The sequence below is a fragment of the Dendropsophus ebraccatus genome, chromosome 9 (genome assembly GCF_027789765.1).
Source record: "Dendropsophus ebraccatus isolate aDenEbr1 chromosome 9, aDenEbr1.pat, whole genome shotgun sequence".
Taxonomy (NCBI): domain Eukaryota; kingdom Metazoa; phylum Chordata; class Amphibia; order Anura; family Hylidae; genus Dendropsophus; species Dendropsophus ebraccatus.
This window is the reverse complement of record NC_091462.1, coordinates 109,410,821-109,425,666: the sequence shown is the minus strand read 5'-3', so window position 1 is coordinate 109,425,666 and position 14,846 is coordinate 109,410,821. Positions and strand designations below refer to the sequence as shown.

The 14,846-nt window shown below is 45.2% G+C and overlaps 1 protein-coding gene across 1 annotated transcript in view; it reads right to left on the bottom strand.

Annotated features, from left to right (window-relative positions):
- LOC138800478 (cytoplasmic phosphatidylinositol transfer protein 1-like) overlaps positions 1-11,575 on the bottom strand; it is a 39,294-nt gene extending 27,719 nt beyond the window's left edge. Inside the window, exons 1-2 of the mRNA XM_069982170.1 lie at positions 11,234-11,575; positions 6,820-6,904 (exon numbers count right to left, since the gene is read on the bottom strand). Of these exons, the coding sequence (XP_069838271.1) occupies positions 6,820-6,867 (48 nt within the window). The 5' untranslated portion in view covers positions 6,868-6,904; positions 11,234-11,575. The remainder of the gene's footprint in view (positions 1-6,819; positions 6,905-11,233) is intronic.
- Positions 11,576-14,846: the final 3,271 nt, after the last annotated feature.

Genomic DNA, 14,846 nt, shown 5'->3' with positions numbered 1-14,846 from the left:
CAGCTGGTTTTGCTATGAATATGAACATCTTGTATATTATGAATAAAGTTTTATTGAAGAGATCTGTTAATGTGAAACTGTTACCCTTAGCAACCAAGATTTTGAAAATGAAAGTAGAACTGTGGTTGCTATGAGCAACAAGCCCAAAGTTGGTCAATTTCCCCTAGGAACCAATCAAATTCTATATTAGATTGCAATGAAAGCTAAATTCTGATTGGTTGCTAAGTGCTTGGTTTCATCAAGGACTAGACAGCGCCATTACCATCCCCTGAGGTGTCATGTGATTCCATTCCCAACATAATCTGACTCATTGTCACGTCGCCCTAAACGTCTCCGGGCAAGCTGGATTATTTATAGAGCTCATAGCCCAAAATATGTTTCAGGGGCAAGAGGGCGAATTATTATAACGCTGACGATGATATATCATGATTTCTGTAGGAGGAAGGTGAATGAAGTGGGCTGGGTTGCCTAGCAACAGCGAAGCAGGCAGCTGAGTGACTACTACTGTTAACGTTGGGATTGTCACTAAGTTTTCCAAAGTCTCCTAGACACATATACCCTTCAGGGTTATGGGAAAGCTAGGTGACATCACTGGCAGATATAACTAAAAATCATCCTAGAGATATATTTTCCAGAGATTTTCAGATTTTAGAGGGGTACGGTGCCCCCTGTGAGGTCCCTGTGGCCTCCGCTCAGACTTTCTGGGCTTTTCTATGCCTGGATGATGAGCGAAGAAGTGAATGATGGAAAACTAATAAACAGGTAAGGTCCGTGATGTATCCCAGCTGGAGTCCGCCGCCACCACTGCCGCCACCACCGCCGCCGCTCTGGGTAAATGTTTACTGAGCTCTGCCAGGGGAACACTTAAATGTAGCATTGATTTGCAGGGAAGTGATAAGGCGAGGATGGAAACTCTGTGACACCTGCGACGGGCGAGAAGATTAAACAGAACGACCGGACAATACGGCGAGCATCCGGAAAACGCTGTCCACTATTACCTTCTGCTACTACCTCCTCGCACTTAGGGTCTCTCCTTGCTGTCACTGAATAGAAACATTCATTGTTGCTTCCACCATTCTTGTTATAATGTAGGGATGGGGAACCTTGGGCCCTCCAGCTGTTGCACAACTACAATTCCCACCATAGTTGTCCAGGCATGATGGGAATTGTAGTTTTCCAACAGGTGGAGAGCCGAAGGTTCCCCATCCCTGTTATAGTGCATGCAATAAATTGGGCTTCTACAGATTCCAATACAAGTCAGTGGGGTCCATTGGGAACCATTATTGTCTGCCATTTTGGAGGTCTGGCATGGTTTCCATGACGGCAGTGCGCATGGTTTCCATGATGTAAGGTGGCTATTGGAATCATGTGACAGACCAGGTGACCATAACGTTGCTTTGTACTCCTTGTCTAAACGATAAAGATTTATGGTGGCCAACCCCTTAGCAACCAATCAGAGGTCAGCTTCCATTGTAGTATAAAGTTAAAAGTAACTGACTGGTTGCTATGGAAAACTTTTGTTGCCCATAACAGCTAGAGTTGAAATTTCAATTTCAAAAACTTTATTGCTATGGGCAACAGCTCTACATTCACCATTCTCTTTAATCAACTTTACTGATAAGCTACAAGATGTCGATAGTAGACCTGTTTGGTGACAGCTCTAATTTAAAGGGGACATCATCGTATTTCTTGTAGCCTGCTGGTTCAGTCGGGGGTTCCCCTGCCCTTTTAGACAAAACATAGTTTTGTGTTTCTCAGTCCTGACCTTTTCAGAATGACTTAACCGCCTGGGATTGAGAGAATGTCAGAATTTGGTGAACCGTCCGGCTGACCCCTACCTGGCTCCCCGGCACAAATTAAATATCCTGAAGTCAAAGAACCCAGAGTGTAATTTTATAATGCGATTATTTTTAAGCGATCCCTTTTGGTAAGGCGTAAGGTCCCCCAACCCTGCCCCTCCCTCCTACTCACGCCATCGCTCTATCCACTTCCATCCCGGAATAATTTACCTGTTAATGGTAATTCCCACTTAGACAATGCAGGTCTGTCAGTGTTACTACGGTAACACATGGGAACTGTCATGTTGTCACCACCGTTAGCGTCATACCTCAAGTCGTGCCTATCTCCACCCGCCCCTCAAAAAAAAAAAAAAAAAAAATTTAACTCCATCCTTGCTGGATCTTTTTCTTGAGTCGTCTTCTTCCATCAAGTTGTTAAAATTAGTATTTCAGGTACCTGCTTCTGGAAAAGGAATATGGCCACCACTGCAACTCTCATCCAGCTGTCATGGGAGCAAATCAGCCATGGAGCTCCAAAAATGCATTGCATGGCCCTAGCACGGAGTTACGTTTTCTACATGTCCTGCGTTTGTTTCTGCCGCCATCTTGACTCTTAGGTCGGCGGCAGATGATCTTACTATATAAAGCTCCTTCAGATTTGGGGTCTAATTGTTCCATTCTAAAAGCGCTGGCGGCCGCCCATGCGTCGTCTCCTAGCAATAAGAGCCTGACGCCTGTCTATTAATATCTTTCAGGGCTGGAATAAGGAACTGGGGCTGTGAGTGTGAGGAGCGAGTGACACTCGGGGTACGAGGAGAAGTCAGGGTCTTCTTCACACCAGGCTGTGCTGCTAGTGTATAGGACGGCGTAGCGGGGGGCAGCTGGATATGGTGGTGTAGTGGGCTCCAGGCCCTCTTGTGTCCTAATATAAGTTATACCACCATAGAGTGCCCATATAATACCAATAAACAGTACCGCATGTACTAATACAGCATAAGGATCAGATACAGATAGACCAATAAAACCGCCATTAAGCTTCTCATACATGTAATGGGTGCTACACACCACGTGCTTCAGCTGTAATTGTTATTTAGCGTATAGCAGTATTATGTATACAAGCTATGTGCAGGCTGACACACCAATATTCATACACTCACTACATACACACACATACACAAGTGCACACTCATGTATACAGACAGGCACACCTAACCATTCATGCTTATATAATATAGCATGGCCTATTATTACAGGATAACATGGATGCCCTTGAGTATTTTTATTTTAGCTGATTTAGAGTGAAGTCCACATTTCCCATGAAGCCTCTCAGAGTGACGCCTACATTTCCCATGATGCCTCTGGCTATGCAGAGATAGTATACTATTACACGGGCCGAGGAAGGCCCGATAATAACTGTAAACGAGCATCGATCTGCTAGATTGGCGCTCGTTTACTGGGCCTATTACACGGCCCGATTATCGTTTAACAAGGGCTGCAGGGACATGCTTAACTTTATACATTACCTGTCCAGGCTGCAGGGCTCCTCTTGCGGTCTTCTCCCCGAGTCCTGCGCGCTCCAGCTTCAGAGAGGCCTGTCTCAGCTGACAGGCCGCTCAGCCAATCACTGGCCGTGGCGGTCACGGCCTGTGATTGGCTGACCAGCCTGTCTGAGCTAACACGCCGGTCAGCCAATCACAGGCCGGGACTGCCGCGGCCAGTGATTGGCTGAGCGGCCTGTCAGCTGAGACAGGCCGCTCTGAAGCTGGAGCGCCTGGGACACGGGGAGAAGAAGACCGCAAGAGGAGCCCTGCAGCTAGGATAGGTAATGTAATAGGTAAAATCGTCAGTCGCCGTCCGTGCACCGCTATTGCACGTAGCGATGTGCAGTCGGCGCCCGACAATTATATGTTCAAACCTATATTAACGATTAGCCGATGATCGTTGTCATCGGCTGATCGTTGTATTTATCACACGGAGCGATAATCGGCCGAATCGGGCCAATTTAGCTGATTAACGTTCCGTGTAATAGTACCCTTAGAAGGTGCAGAGTCTTATCACAGTCATATGATTATTGTAAGAATAAAGCTTCTGCCCCCTAACCCACCCTGCCATGTCTCAGTGCATTCCTATGAGATGCAGCTTCAGCCAGGGCCGTTTCTAGAGGCGGGCGGGCCGGGCGGCCGCACGGGGCGTCGACAGCTAGGGGGCGCTGGTGGCACCCCCCAGACTCCACTTAGCTGCGCGCACCCCTGGCCGGCCAGCCGCCCGCCTGCTAGCTCGCTCGCCCCATCACCTGCCCCTCTGAACAATCACCTCCCGTAGCTCCGCCTCCGGATCGCCTGGACCTCCGTCTCCGGACCGGCCGCAGCTCCGCCCCTGGACCATCCGTAGCTCTGCCCCCGGACTGGCTGGACCTCAGCCCCCGGGCCGCCCGTAGCTCCGCCCCGGACTGCTCCGACCCAGCCGAGCACTCTGCACCTGCAGACGTCTCCCTCCAGCAGCGCAATGACGTTATTTCACTGCGTTTGCGGAAAAGAGATGTGTGCAGGGGTGGCAGCGGTCTGCTCCTCGCAGGCTGGAGAAGAAGAGAAGAAGAGGAGAGAGGGACCCCTATGCCAGAATAAGGTGAGTATAATGTTGTTTTTTTTTTGTGTGTGTGTGTTTGGCAATGCAGGGGGAGCAGAGGGGATTATTGCTATTTGGTGGGGGGGGGGGCAGCACAGGGAGGGGAGGGGTATGACAATGGGGACAGCAGAGGGGGGATTATTACAACAGGGACAGCACAGGGGGGATTACAGGGGGTGGTCACTTAGCTTTCCCAGCATCCTGTATGTCAGTGTGTAATGGAGGTCACACAGCTTTCCCAGCATCCTGTATGTCTGTGTAATGGAGGTCACCCAGCTTTCCCAGTATCCTGTATGTCAGTGTGATGGAGGTCACCCAGCTTTCCCAGTATCCTGTATGTCAGTGTGTAATGGAGGTCACACAGCTTTCCCAGTATCCTGTATGTCAGTGTAATGGAGGTCACACAGCTTTCCCAGTATCCTGTATGTCAGTGTGATGGAGGTCACACAGCTTTCCCAGCATCCTGTATGTCAGTGTAATGGAGGTCACACAGCTCTCCCAGCATCCTGTATGTCAGTGTGATGGAGGTCACCCAGCTCTCCCAGTATCCTGTTTGTCAGTGTGATGGAGGGCACACAGCTTTCCCAGCATCCTGTATGTCAGTGTAATGGAGGTCACACCTTGCAGACTTTACTGCACCAAGCAGCAGAATTACTATAGTTTAGGAGCCTATAGGAGGGAAAAGGGAAGGAAGTTGCTGGATAGATGCGGAGCCTGAGATGTCTGTCTGGCAGGTTCTGAGGAGACGAATTGTAGCTGCAAGAAATCATGATGGCGGTCCGGTTGGAGAGGAGAAGGAAAATGGTGCCGCAGATCAAAGAAAACAGCACCTGTGAGTCCCTGTATGATGATTTTGTATTCGGTTGAACATTATCTCTTAGGGGTGCAACGCTGCTCTATGTCATAATACACACACTGCTTCTTCCTAGTAACCCGAATCCTGATAAAAGCCCCCCTTCCTTCTCCAGGGCTGATTTGAGTGTGGGCCCGGGGTTGTGGCTGCTTTTATCAAGATTCGCCCTGTTGCCAAAATGATCTAGAAACTGCCCTGCAAAGTTCAGCCTGCCTCTTTTCGATAGGATTCTCCCAGTCAGTTCTTACAAGCAGGAGACAGTGAAGCTGCATCTCATAGGGTACACAGGAGATTCTGCACAAAGCAGATGGTGGTGTGAATCAGTGGAGTCTTATAACTCTGCAACTAATCATTGTATGGTCCCAACTACTATGTCACTACACTCCTGGTCTGTTAGATAGGGTAAAGATGATCTCTACATCAGCACACCCTAAACAAGGAGGGGTCTCAGAGATCAAGGAGGGATTTGATAGGTGAGGAGGTCATCCTTCTGGTGACAGGAAGCCAGAAACACAGCAGAGGTCACTTCCTGTCATCCCCAACCCATGACCCTCCAGCTGTAGCAAAACTACAACTCCCACTTTGCCCCACACCCTGCAGAAGGGAATGCACTGAACTGGTGGTCTGAGTGGTGATCACATGACCCATGAAGTCTGGCTGCAACTGAGCTGGGATGCAACACATTGCACTGCAGCAATATTGCAGGTGAGTGCAAAAAATGTGCTTTATACATACACATCTGCACTCTCACTACACAGAGACATGCACACTCACTGCCTACACATTCACACCTAGTACTAGCAAGCATGCACACACCACATACACTCAGTGTAGTTTTGCACAATGGCTATATACACGCTGACCATTTTCTGTAGCAGCCATTGCTACTCTCCCACCTTTCACTTGGGGTCAGGTTTACAGTCTCTGGCTGTAGCTCCTATTGTTTGGGTACAGTATGGCAGTATTATTTGCTAATGTATGGCAGGATTTTTCAATAAATCGTTAAAGAAGAACTCGGGCAAAAATCTTTTTCTTTCAAATTAACAGGTGTCAGGAAGTTATATAGATTTGTAATTTACTTCTACTTAAAAATCTCAAGTCTTCCAGTACTTATCAGCTGCCGAAGTGGTGTATTCTTTCCAGCCTGACACAGTGCTCTCTGCTGCCACCTCTGTCCATGTCAGGAACTGTCCAGAGCAGGAGCAAATCCCCACAGAAAACCTCTCCTGCTCTGGACAGTTCCTGACATGGACAGAGGTGGCAGCAGAGAGCACTGTGTCAGACTGGAAAGAATACACCACTTCCTGCAGGACATACAGCAGCTGATAAGTATGGGAAGACTTGAGATTTAAATAGAAGTAATTTACAAATCTATATAACTTTCTGTTGCCAGTTGATTTCAACGGAGTACCCCTTTTAATAAAAAGTATATATGTGAACCCCAATGTCCTATCTAGAACAATGAGAAAAAAAAAGCACAGTAGAGTCCCGCCCAGTCAGATACCCGGTCACTTCACGTCTCGCAATGTGTTCTTTATAAGTGCCCATAAAACTGGAGCTCACCTCGTCTGTGGTGAGAGGCATGCAGATCCGGTACTCCTTCACCAGCATACTGATGTCACCGCCTCGAGTCACCTCCGAGAGAAATCTAAGAAACAGAGAAGAGTGACAACATGTCTCCTGGCTTCCAACAAAGCATATATAACTATAGCGAGCACAGGAATCTACTGGATCTAAGCAGATTATGTGTGATATTCTCTGCTGAAATCTATCCTATGTAATACCACCCGCTGAGCTGGTGTATCTAAGCATTTCATGTGTGATACTGTCTTCTGAGCAATGTATCTAAACCTATAAAGTGACCATATCATGTATGGATATCAGCAGGGATGACACCGCTCCCTATGTATTGGCTGTCAGCTCCTCGTGTAACGCCAGTGAGCGGCCGATCAGTGACATCACATAAACCAATCAATGCTGTCCCCGCTGCCCGTGACTCATGTGTTGACTCATTATAGGAAGAGCGTGATTATGGTTCTGTGTGCTAGATTATAATCTGGACCTCCGCCCCGGACAGCCAATCACATCTCCACACAGGGCTCATCCTTAGGACCCAAGCAAACAAGTGGATCCGTATTGTTTATCGATACCTGAAGAGCTGTCATGGGCTCGAAATAGGGTGAAAAACTTTAGATGTCTACTGGGCTCGACTCATATGGTGTCTTCATAAAAGGACTTGGCTATTCATCGTATGCACTACATGGCAGTATTATATATTCCACTGTTATGGCTTCGGTGTATAGTACCACTATGTAGGCACTGTATGGCAGTTTTAGGTTATCACTATATGGTACAGTGATATAGGCACTGTATGTCGGAAAAAATCAGAATATAGGAGAATTAACAATGCTGGGATAACAGGGCTGTATGGCAGTGTAATGTATTTTACTGTTATGGCCTTGGTGTACGGTATCATTATATAGGCACTGTGTGGCAGTTTTAGGTTATCAGTGTATGGTATAATGATATAGGCACTGTATGGCGATCAGCACCATATGGAAGAATAAACAATGCCAGTATAATAGGGCTATATGGCAGTATATTATATTTCACTGTTATGGCCTTGGTGTACGGTATAATAATATAGGCACTATATAGGAGAATAAACAATGCCACCATAACAGGGCTATATGGCAGTATAATGTATTTCACTGTTTGAAGTTTATGGTACTATTACGGTGGCACGGTCTTATGTGCTCAGTTTATGATAGCAGTATGTATACAATGTATTGCTGTTTAATGCGCTCTCTATATATAATACTATATTGCAGTTTGGTATGCGAAGTGTATGGTAGTACTATATTATGCAAGATGTGTATAGTAGTTCTAGTACTATTATGTGAACACGGTATGGCTTTATGCTGTTCTCAATGCATAGTGCTAATATGTAGGCACTGCTTGGAAGTCATCCTACTATATAGACACAGTATAATAGTGTTATTTGCTCAGGGTATGGGACTATTACATAGACACTGTATGGCAGTTTTGTATGTATAATACTATTGTGTAAGGGCCCTATGTGTATAATACTATTGTGTAAGGGCCCCATGGCAATTATTTTTTGGCTAACTATAAAGCATTATAGTAGTACTATATTAAAATAATACCGCAATAGAGTGTCAACATATAATGCCCACAAGATACAATCATACTGTCTACAACTGTTACATGTCATAAATACATAACATATTATAGTATATAACAAGTAATATATTATAGAATCTGCAGATGAATTATATACAGGCATCAGACTGATAGTTCAGAATGTCTGATAACCGTCCACCAATCCGAGCCTGTTAATATTGGATTAAAGGAATCTTCTGGGTTATGTCAGTGAAGAAGCTCATTAATTTCTGCACTTGTAGCCGCTCCGGCACAAAATGATCTGATGGCCAATTAGTTGTCTCCTTAACCCGATCAACGCAAATAGTATAAACCGCAAGATCCTGACCTACAGTACAGGCAACACTGACAGGTTCTACTGGGTATAACCATAATGAAGCTGAAAGCCCAGAAAGTGTTAAACTCCTAAAAGGTGTGAAACCAATAACCAATAATAACCAATAGATCTGATATATAATGAATGAATCACTCCTGCTGTGTAACAGTCAATATCTACCAAAAGAAGTGAGGAAAAGTAACTATTATACTGCCCCTATGTACAAAAATATAACTGCTATAGTGCTGCGTCCTATATACAAGAATATAACTACTATAATACTGCTCCTTTTGAGCAGCCATTTGAGTCACGCCGCGCACCCTCTCCCTCCCTGCCAACTTCGTATGATGGAATAAAGATACAAGCTTGCATACCTCTGATATCGGTGAGTGCTGGACTTTCTATCTACCTTTACGCATGGTCATAACTACTATAATACTGCTCCTATATACAGGAATATAACTACTATAATACTGCCTCCTATATACAGGAATATAACTACTATTATACTGCCCCCTATATGCAGGAATATAACTACTATAATACTACTCCCTATATACAAGAATATAACTACTATAATACTGCCCCCTATGTACAAGTATATAACTACTATAATACTGCTCCTATATACAAGAATATAACTACTATAATAATGATCCTATATACAAGAATATAACTACTATAATACTGCTCCTATATACAAGAATATAACTACTATAATACTGCTCCTATATATAAGAATATAACTACTATAATACTGCTCCTATATACAAGAATATAACTACTATAATACTGCCCCCTATATACAGGAATATAACTACTATAATACTGCTCCTATATACAGGAATATAACTACTATAATACTGCCCCCTATGTACAACACTATAACTTCTATAAAACTGCCTCCTATATACAAGAATATAACTACTATAATACTGCTCCTATATACAGGAATATAACTACTATAATACTGCCCCTATGTACAGGAATATAACTACTATAATACTGCCCCTTATGTACAACACTATAACTTCTATAATACTGCCTCCTATATACAAGAATATAACTACTATAATACTGCTCCTATATACAGGAATATAACTACTATAATACTGCCCCCTATGTACAGGAATATAACTACTATAATACTGCCCCCTATGTACAACACTATAACTTCTATAATACTGCCTCCTATATACAAGAATATAACTACTATAATACTGCTCCTATATACAGGAATATAACTACTATAATACTGCCCCCTATGTACAACACTATAACTTCTATAATACTGCTCCTATATACAAGAATATAGCTACTATAATACTGCTCCTATATACAGGAATATAACTACTATAATACTGCTCCTATATGCAAGAATATAACTACTATAATACTGCCCCTATATACAGGAATATAACTACTATAATACTGCCTTCTATATACAAGAATATAACTACTATAATACTGCCCCTATATACAGGAATATAACTACTATAATACTGCCTTCTATATACAGGAATATAACTACTATAATACTGCCCCCTATGTACAACACTATAACTTCTACACTACACTGTGATGTTTGCCTGTGGACCTATAGAGGGATGCTCCTAGGTGTAGCAGCTGTTTTGGAGCTGTGTGTCGTGCAGTGAGATGTGGCGGTGTTATGGGATATTGTGTAGGCATCCAGAATGTGACACATTTTATGTGTGCAGCCATTTTTGGCAAAATCTGTCATATAAATGGTGCTATATATATATTGCTGCTCCCTCCTCCCATTCCCCATCTGGTTTATATATTATCCATGCTCAGCCCCGGGGTTTACGTCTGTGTATTGTATGAAGATGAAGTATTGATACCCGGGTGACTATATGTCAGTATTATGTCACAGAACATACGGTACACCATAATCTATAAGAATCCCTTTCTGCCCCCCCCTCACTTCATTCGTTCACAGTAACCCCCAGAGCTTACACTCAAACAGCTGGACTCGTCTATACCGCCATGCCGTAACACCTGTCATATATCTGACCGATACCACTATGTCTGTGACGCCCCATGGACCGATAACCTACAGTAACTGATTCGGTCGCCATCCTGATCTGGAGATACAGACTGACAATCTCTCCACCGTGACGCTTCTCTCGGAGGGTGGTCACTCGGCTTTCCGCAGACCCTGAATGTCGTACGGTTCCTCCAGATCACCCGTATCGCTTACACCCAACCTCAGCTCCATCCCCTCCACCGCCATGCCTGTGCGTCAGTGGTCACCGCAGCTCTAGGGTTGTATTCGTGAAGCAGGAAGATCAGGATGAACAGAACTAACAATCTATTAGAACTAACTAACAATAAGGGATCCTGAGAGGGATGAGGATTTGTGGGGGTTCCTGGGGTCTATGGGAATGTTCAGGGTCTCCTCTCACAGATAAAGTTTGGGGGTACCGGCTCGGCTATAGTGGGAGTGCTCAGCCTTACCTGCGAGGGTGCGAGGATGCTGCCGCTCCGTCCTCTCCTTACATGTGCGACTTTTCTTCTCCTCTTTCCTCGGTTGCCACGGTTATCTCCAGCCGCCCGCCCCTCCTCTGTCTTCCTGCCGCCTGGCTGGTGTTTGTAGAAGGAGGAGGTGATGCTGCGGCGGCTCGTGATTTCGGGTGTCTTGCGGCCGGTCCTCCTCCTCGGCGGTGGGTGTGACACTTTCTTCTTCCCCTTTGTGTGGTACTTCTTCCCCTCTCGCTCGCTCGCTCGGATGCTCGTGTCAGGGTGTGTCCGGCTCAGGCTCATTACAATTTTCTCACACTTTCTCGGAGTGCGTTAATGAAAGTGGCGTGCGTTAACTCTCTGTGTGCCGGGAAGTCGCTGCCTCCCACAGACAGCAGCAGCAGCACCAGCATATAAGGGATCTACCGTCCTGCCCCCGCCATGGAGTAAACTCAGGTCATAGCACAATCTAATAACTTCTGTGTTCACTATATGGCGGTACTATATGGAGTCTGTCATAGACAATTGGGCAGGTTTATCAAGTCTTGTGCAAAGGAATAGTGGAGCAGTTGCCCATAGCAACCAATCAGATGTGAGCATCTGTGGGAAATGAAAGCTGGAATCTGATTGGTCCTTTACACAAGGTTTGATAAATCTCCCCTATATAAGGTATTTTATTATAGACAGTGTATGGTTTGGCGCTATTATTTATTCACTATTATGGTGGTTTCACTTTCTATTTGGCTCCTGAAGCTTGGAGCCCCCCACTTGTTACCCAGGGACCCCCATGGACCTTGATCTATCCCTGCTGGTACCCGTCTACCCTAGGACTGACCACATCACTGTAAACTATACCGCCACATGGTCCATGAATACGACATGTAATCACCAAATCTAGGGAACGGGAGGCAGCAAAGATGTGTGGGTGTCTGAGATGGTATCACACTTTATAGGCTTAGATACAGTCAGCATCACACATTAGGCTTGGATACAACAGTTCAGCAGACAGTATCACAAGGGATATGCTGAAAAACACGACTCAGCAGTCAGTATCACAGAAAGGGCTTAGATACAAAAGCCTGTACACAGTATCACACATGACAGGGTTAGATACAACAGCTCAGCAAACAGAATCAAACGCAATAGTCTTAGATACGTGGCTTAGCAGCCAATATCACATGTGATGGCTTAGATACAGTATCCCACATGACAGCCTTAGATACATGGCTCAGTAGACAGTATAGCATGTGATGAGAACAGTCATCAGAGATACGCATGATACCCTGGCCCAATAAACAGTATATGATAGATTTAGATACAATGAGATGGTATCTCACATAGCAGGCATAGATACACCTCAGCAGAAAGTACCGCACATGATAGCTTTAGTTATGAATTTAGGTGCTGTGGCTCAGCTGACAGTATCACACATGCTAGGCTTAGATACAGCAGCTTAGGGGCACCCTGGCTGTATACAATGAGCTTGCCCTGGCTGTTTATGTGTGAAGTCTATGGAGATTTGTGAGTGCAGCTCTGGATGTGACTGGAGATCTGGATGTGATCGGAGATGTAGATGTAGTTGGAGCTTTGGATGTGACTACAGATCTGGATGTGATTGCAGCCCTGGGTCTGATTGCAGATCTGGACGTGACTGGAGCCCTGGATGTGATTGTAGTGCTGGATGTGATTGGAGCCCTGTATGTGATTTCTGCTCTGGATGTGATTGCTGCTCTGGATGTGATTGGAGCTCTGGATGTGATTGCTGCTCTGGATGGGATTGGAGCTCTGGATGTGATTGGAGCTCTGGATGTGATTGCTGCTCTGGATGTGATTGCTGCTCTGGATGTGATTGTAGCTCTGGATGTGATTGGAGCCCTGGATGTGATTGGAGCTCTGTATGTGATTGGAGCTCTGTATGTGATTGGAGCTCTGTATGTGATTGGAGCTCTGGATGTGATTGGAGCTCTGGATGTGATTGGAGCTCTGGATGTGATTGCTGCTCTGGATGTGATTGGAGCTCTGGATGTGATTGGAGCTCTGGATGTGATTGCTGCTCTGGATGTGATTGCTGCTCTGGATGTGATTGGAGCTCTGGATGTGATTGTAGTGCTGGATGTGATTGGAGCCCTGGATGTGATTGGAGCTCTGTATGTGATTGGAGCTCTGGATGTGATTGGAGCCCTGGATGTGATTGGAGCTCTGGATGTGATTGGAGCCCTGGATGTGATTGGAGCCCTGGATGTGATTGGAGCCCTGGATGTGATTGGAGCCCTGGATGTGATTGCAGATCTGGATGTGATTGCAGATGTGGATGTGATTGCAGATGTGGATGTGATTGGAGCTCTGGATGTGATTGGAGATCTGGATGTGATGGGAGATCTGGATGTGATTGCAGATCTGGATGTGATCGGAGATCTGGATATGATTATAGATCTGGATGTGATTGCTGCTCTGGATGTGATTGGAGCTCTGGATGTGATTGGAGATCTAGATGTGATTGGAGATCTGGATGTGATGGGAGATCTGGATATGATTATAGATCTGGATGTGATTGCTGCTCTGGATGTGATTGCAGATCTGGATGTGATCGGAGATCTGGACGTGATTGCAGATCTGGATGTGATTGGAGCCCTGGACGTGATTGCAGATCTGGATGTGATTGGAGCCCTGGATGTGATTGTAGATCTGGATGTGATTGGAGCCCTGAATGTGATTGCAGATCTGGATGTGATTGGAGCCCTGGATGTGATTGGAGCCCTGCACCTCTTTTATCGCAGTATTTCCTCTTCATCTCTTGTTATGGGATCACTGCCATGTGACTAGGTCTCGGGGACTGTTCTTTTACTGTTTTTAGCTTTTGCTAAATGAGATGAGATGAGATGAATGGGGTCAAATAAAAAAAATCATGTGCTATAAAATCACGAGAACAGTTTGGAAAAACTCCAGAACCCATGTATGATGAGCGACCCCCCAGAACATGGAGTCTGGAGGTAGCCCCTCAGTGTATGCCTATCCCTAGTGTCAGATCCCAATAGCTGGACACTGCCGCCACCTGCTGGATGAACCATAGAATACATGTGGCCCTTATCACTGCGCTGCTGAGATTTCCACTGAAATAGAAAATCTTTCATTTGGGTCATTATAATTACCAGCAGCGACATAACAAACCCCAGTGCTGCCCCGAGCCGTGCTACCAAGTCCTAACATGATCATATGAGCAATAATATCACCACACTCCACTCCTGTAATACACTGTGCTGCTGTGAAAACTCACATGCTCTCAGGGGTTGTCCTGGTTTCAGAAAAAATTTTTTTTTCAAAAACAGCACAACACCTGCCCTCAGGTTGTGTGTGGTATAATATCGCCATTCTGAGACTGAGCTGCAATACCATCAACAAACAGATGTCAAGAGTGGCGCTGTTTCCGGAAGAAACCTCTAAATTGTCCAAATTGTCCCATATTCTTAAAAATGTTTGAGTTCTATTAAACTGAGAGGGAAAACCGCTGATGGTTCCCATTCAGTAAAATTGCATAGGTAAAGTGTGGCGCAGTGTGTGCTCAGTGAGTACCTGAAATAATGACAACAACCATTAACCTCTTTGCAGGATG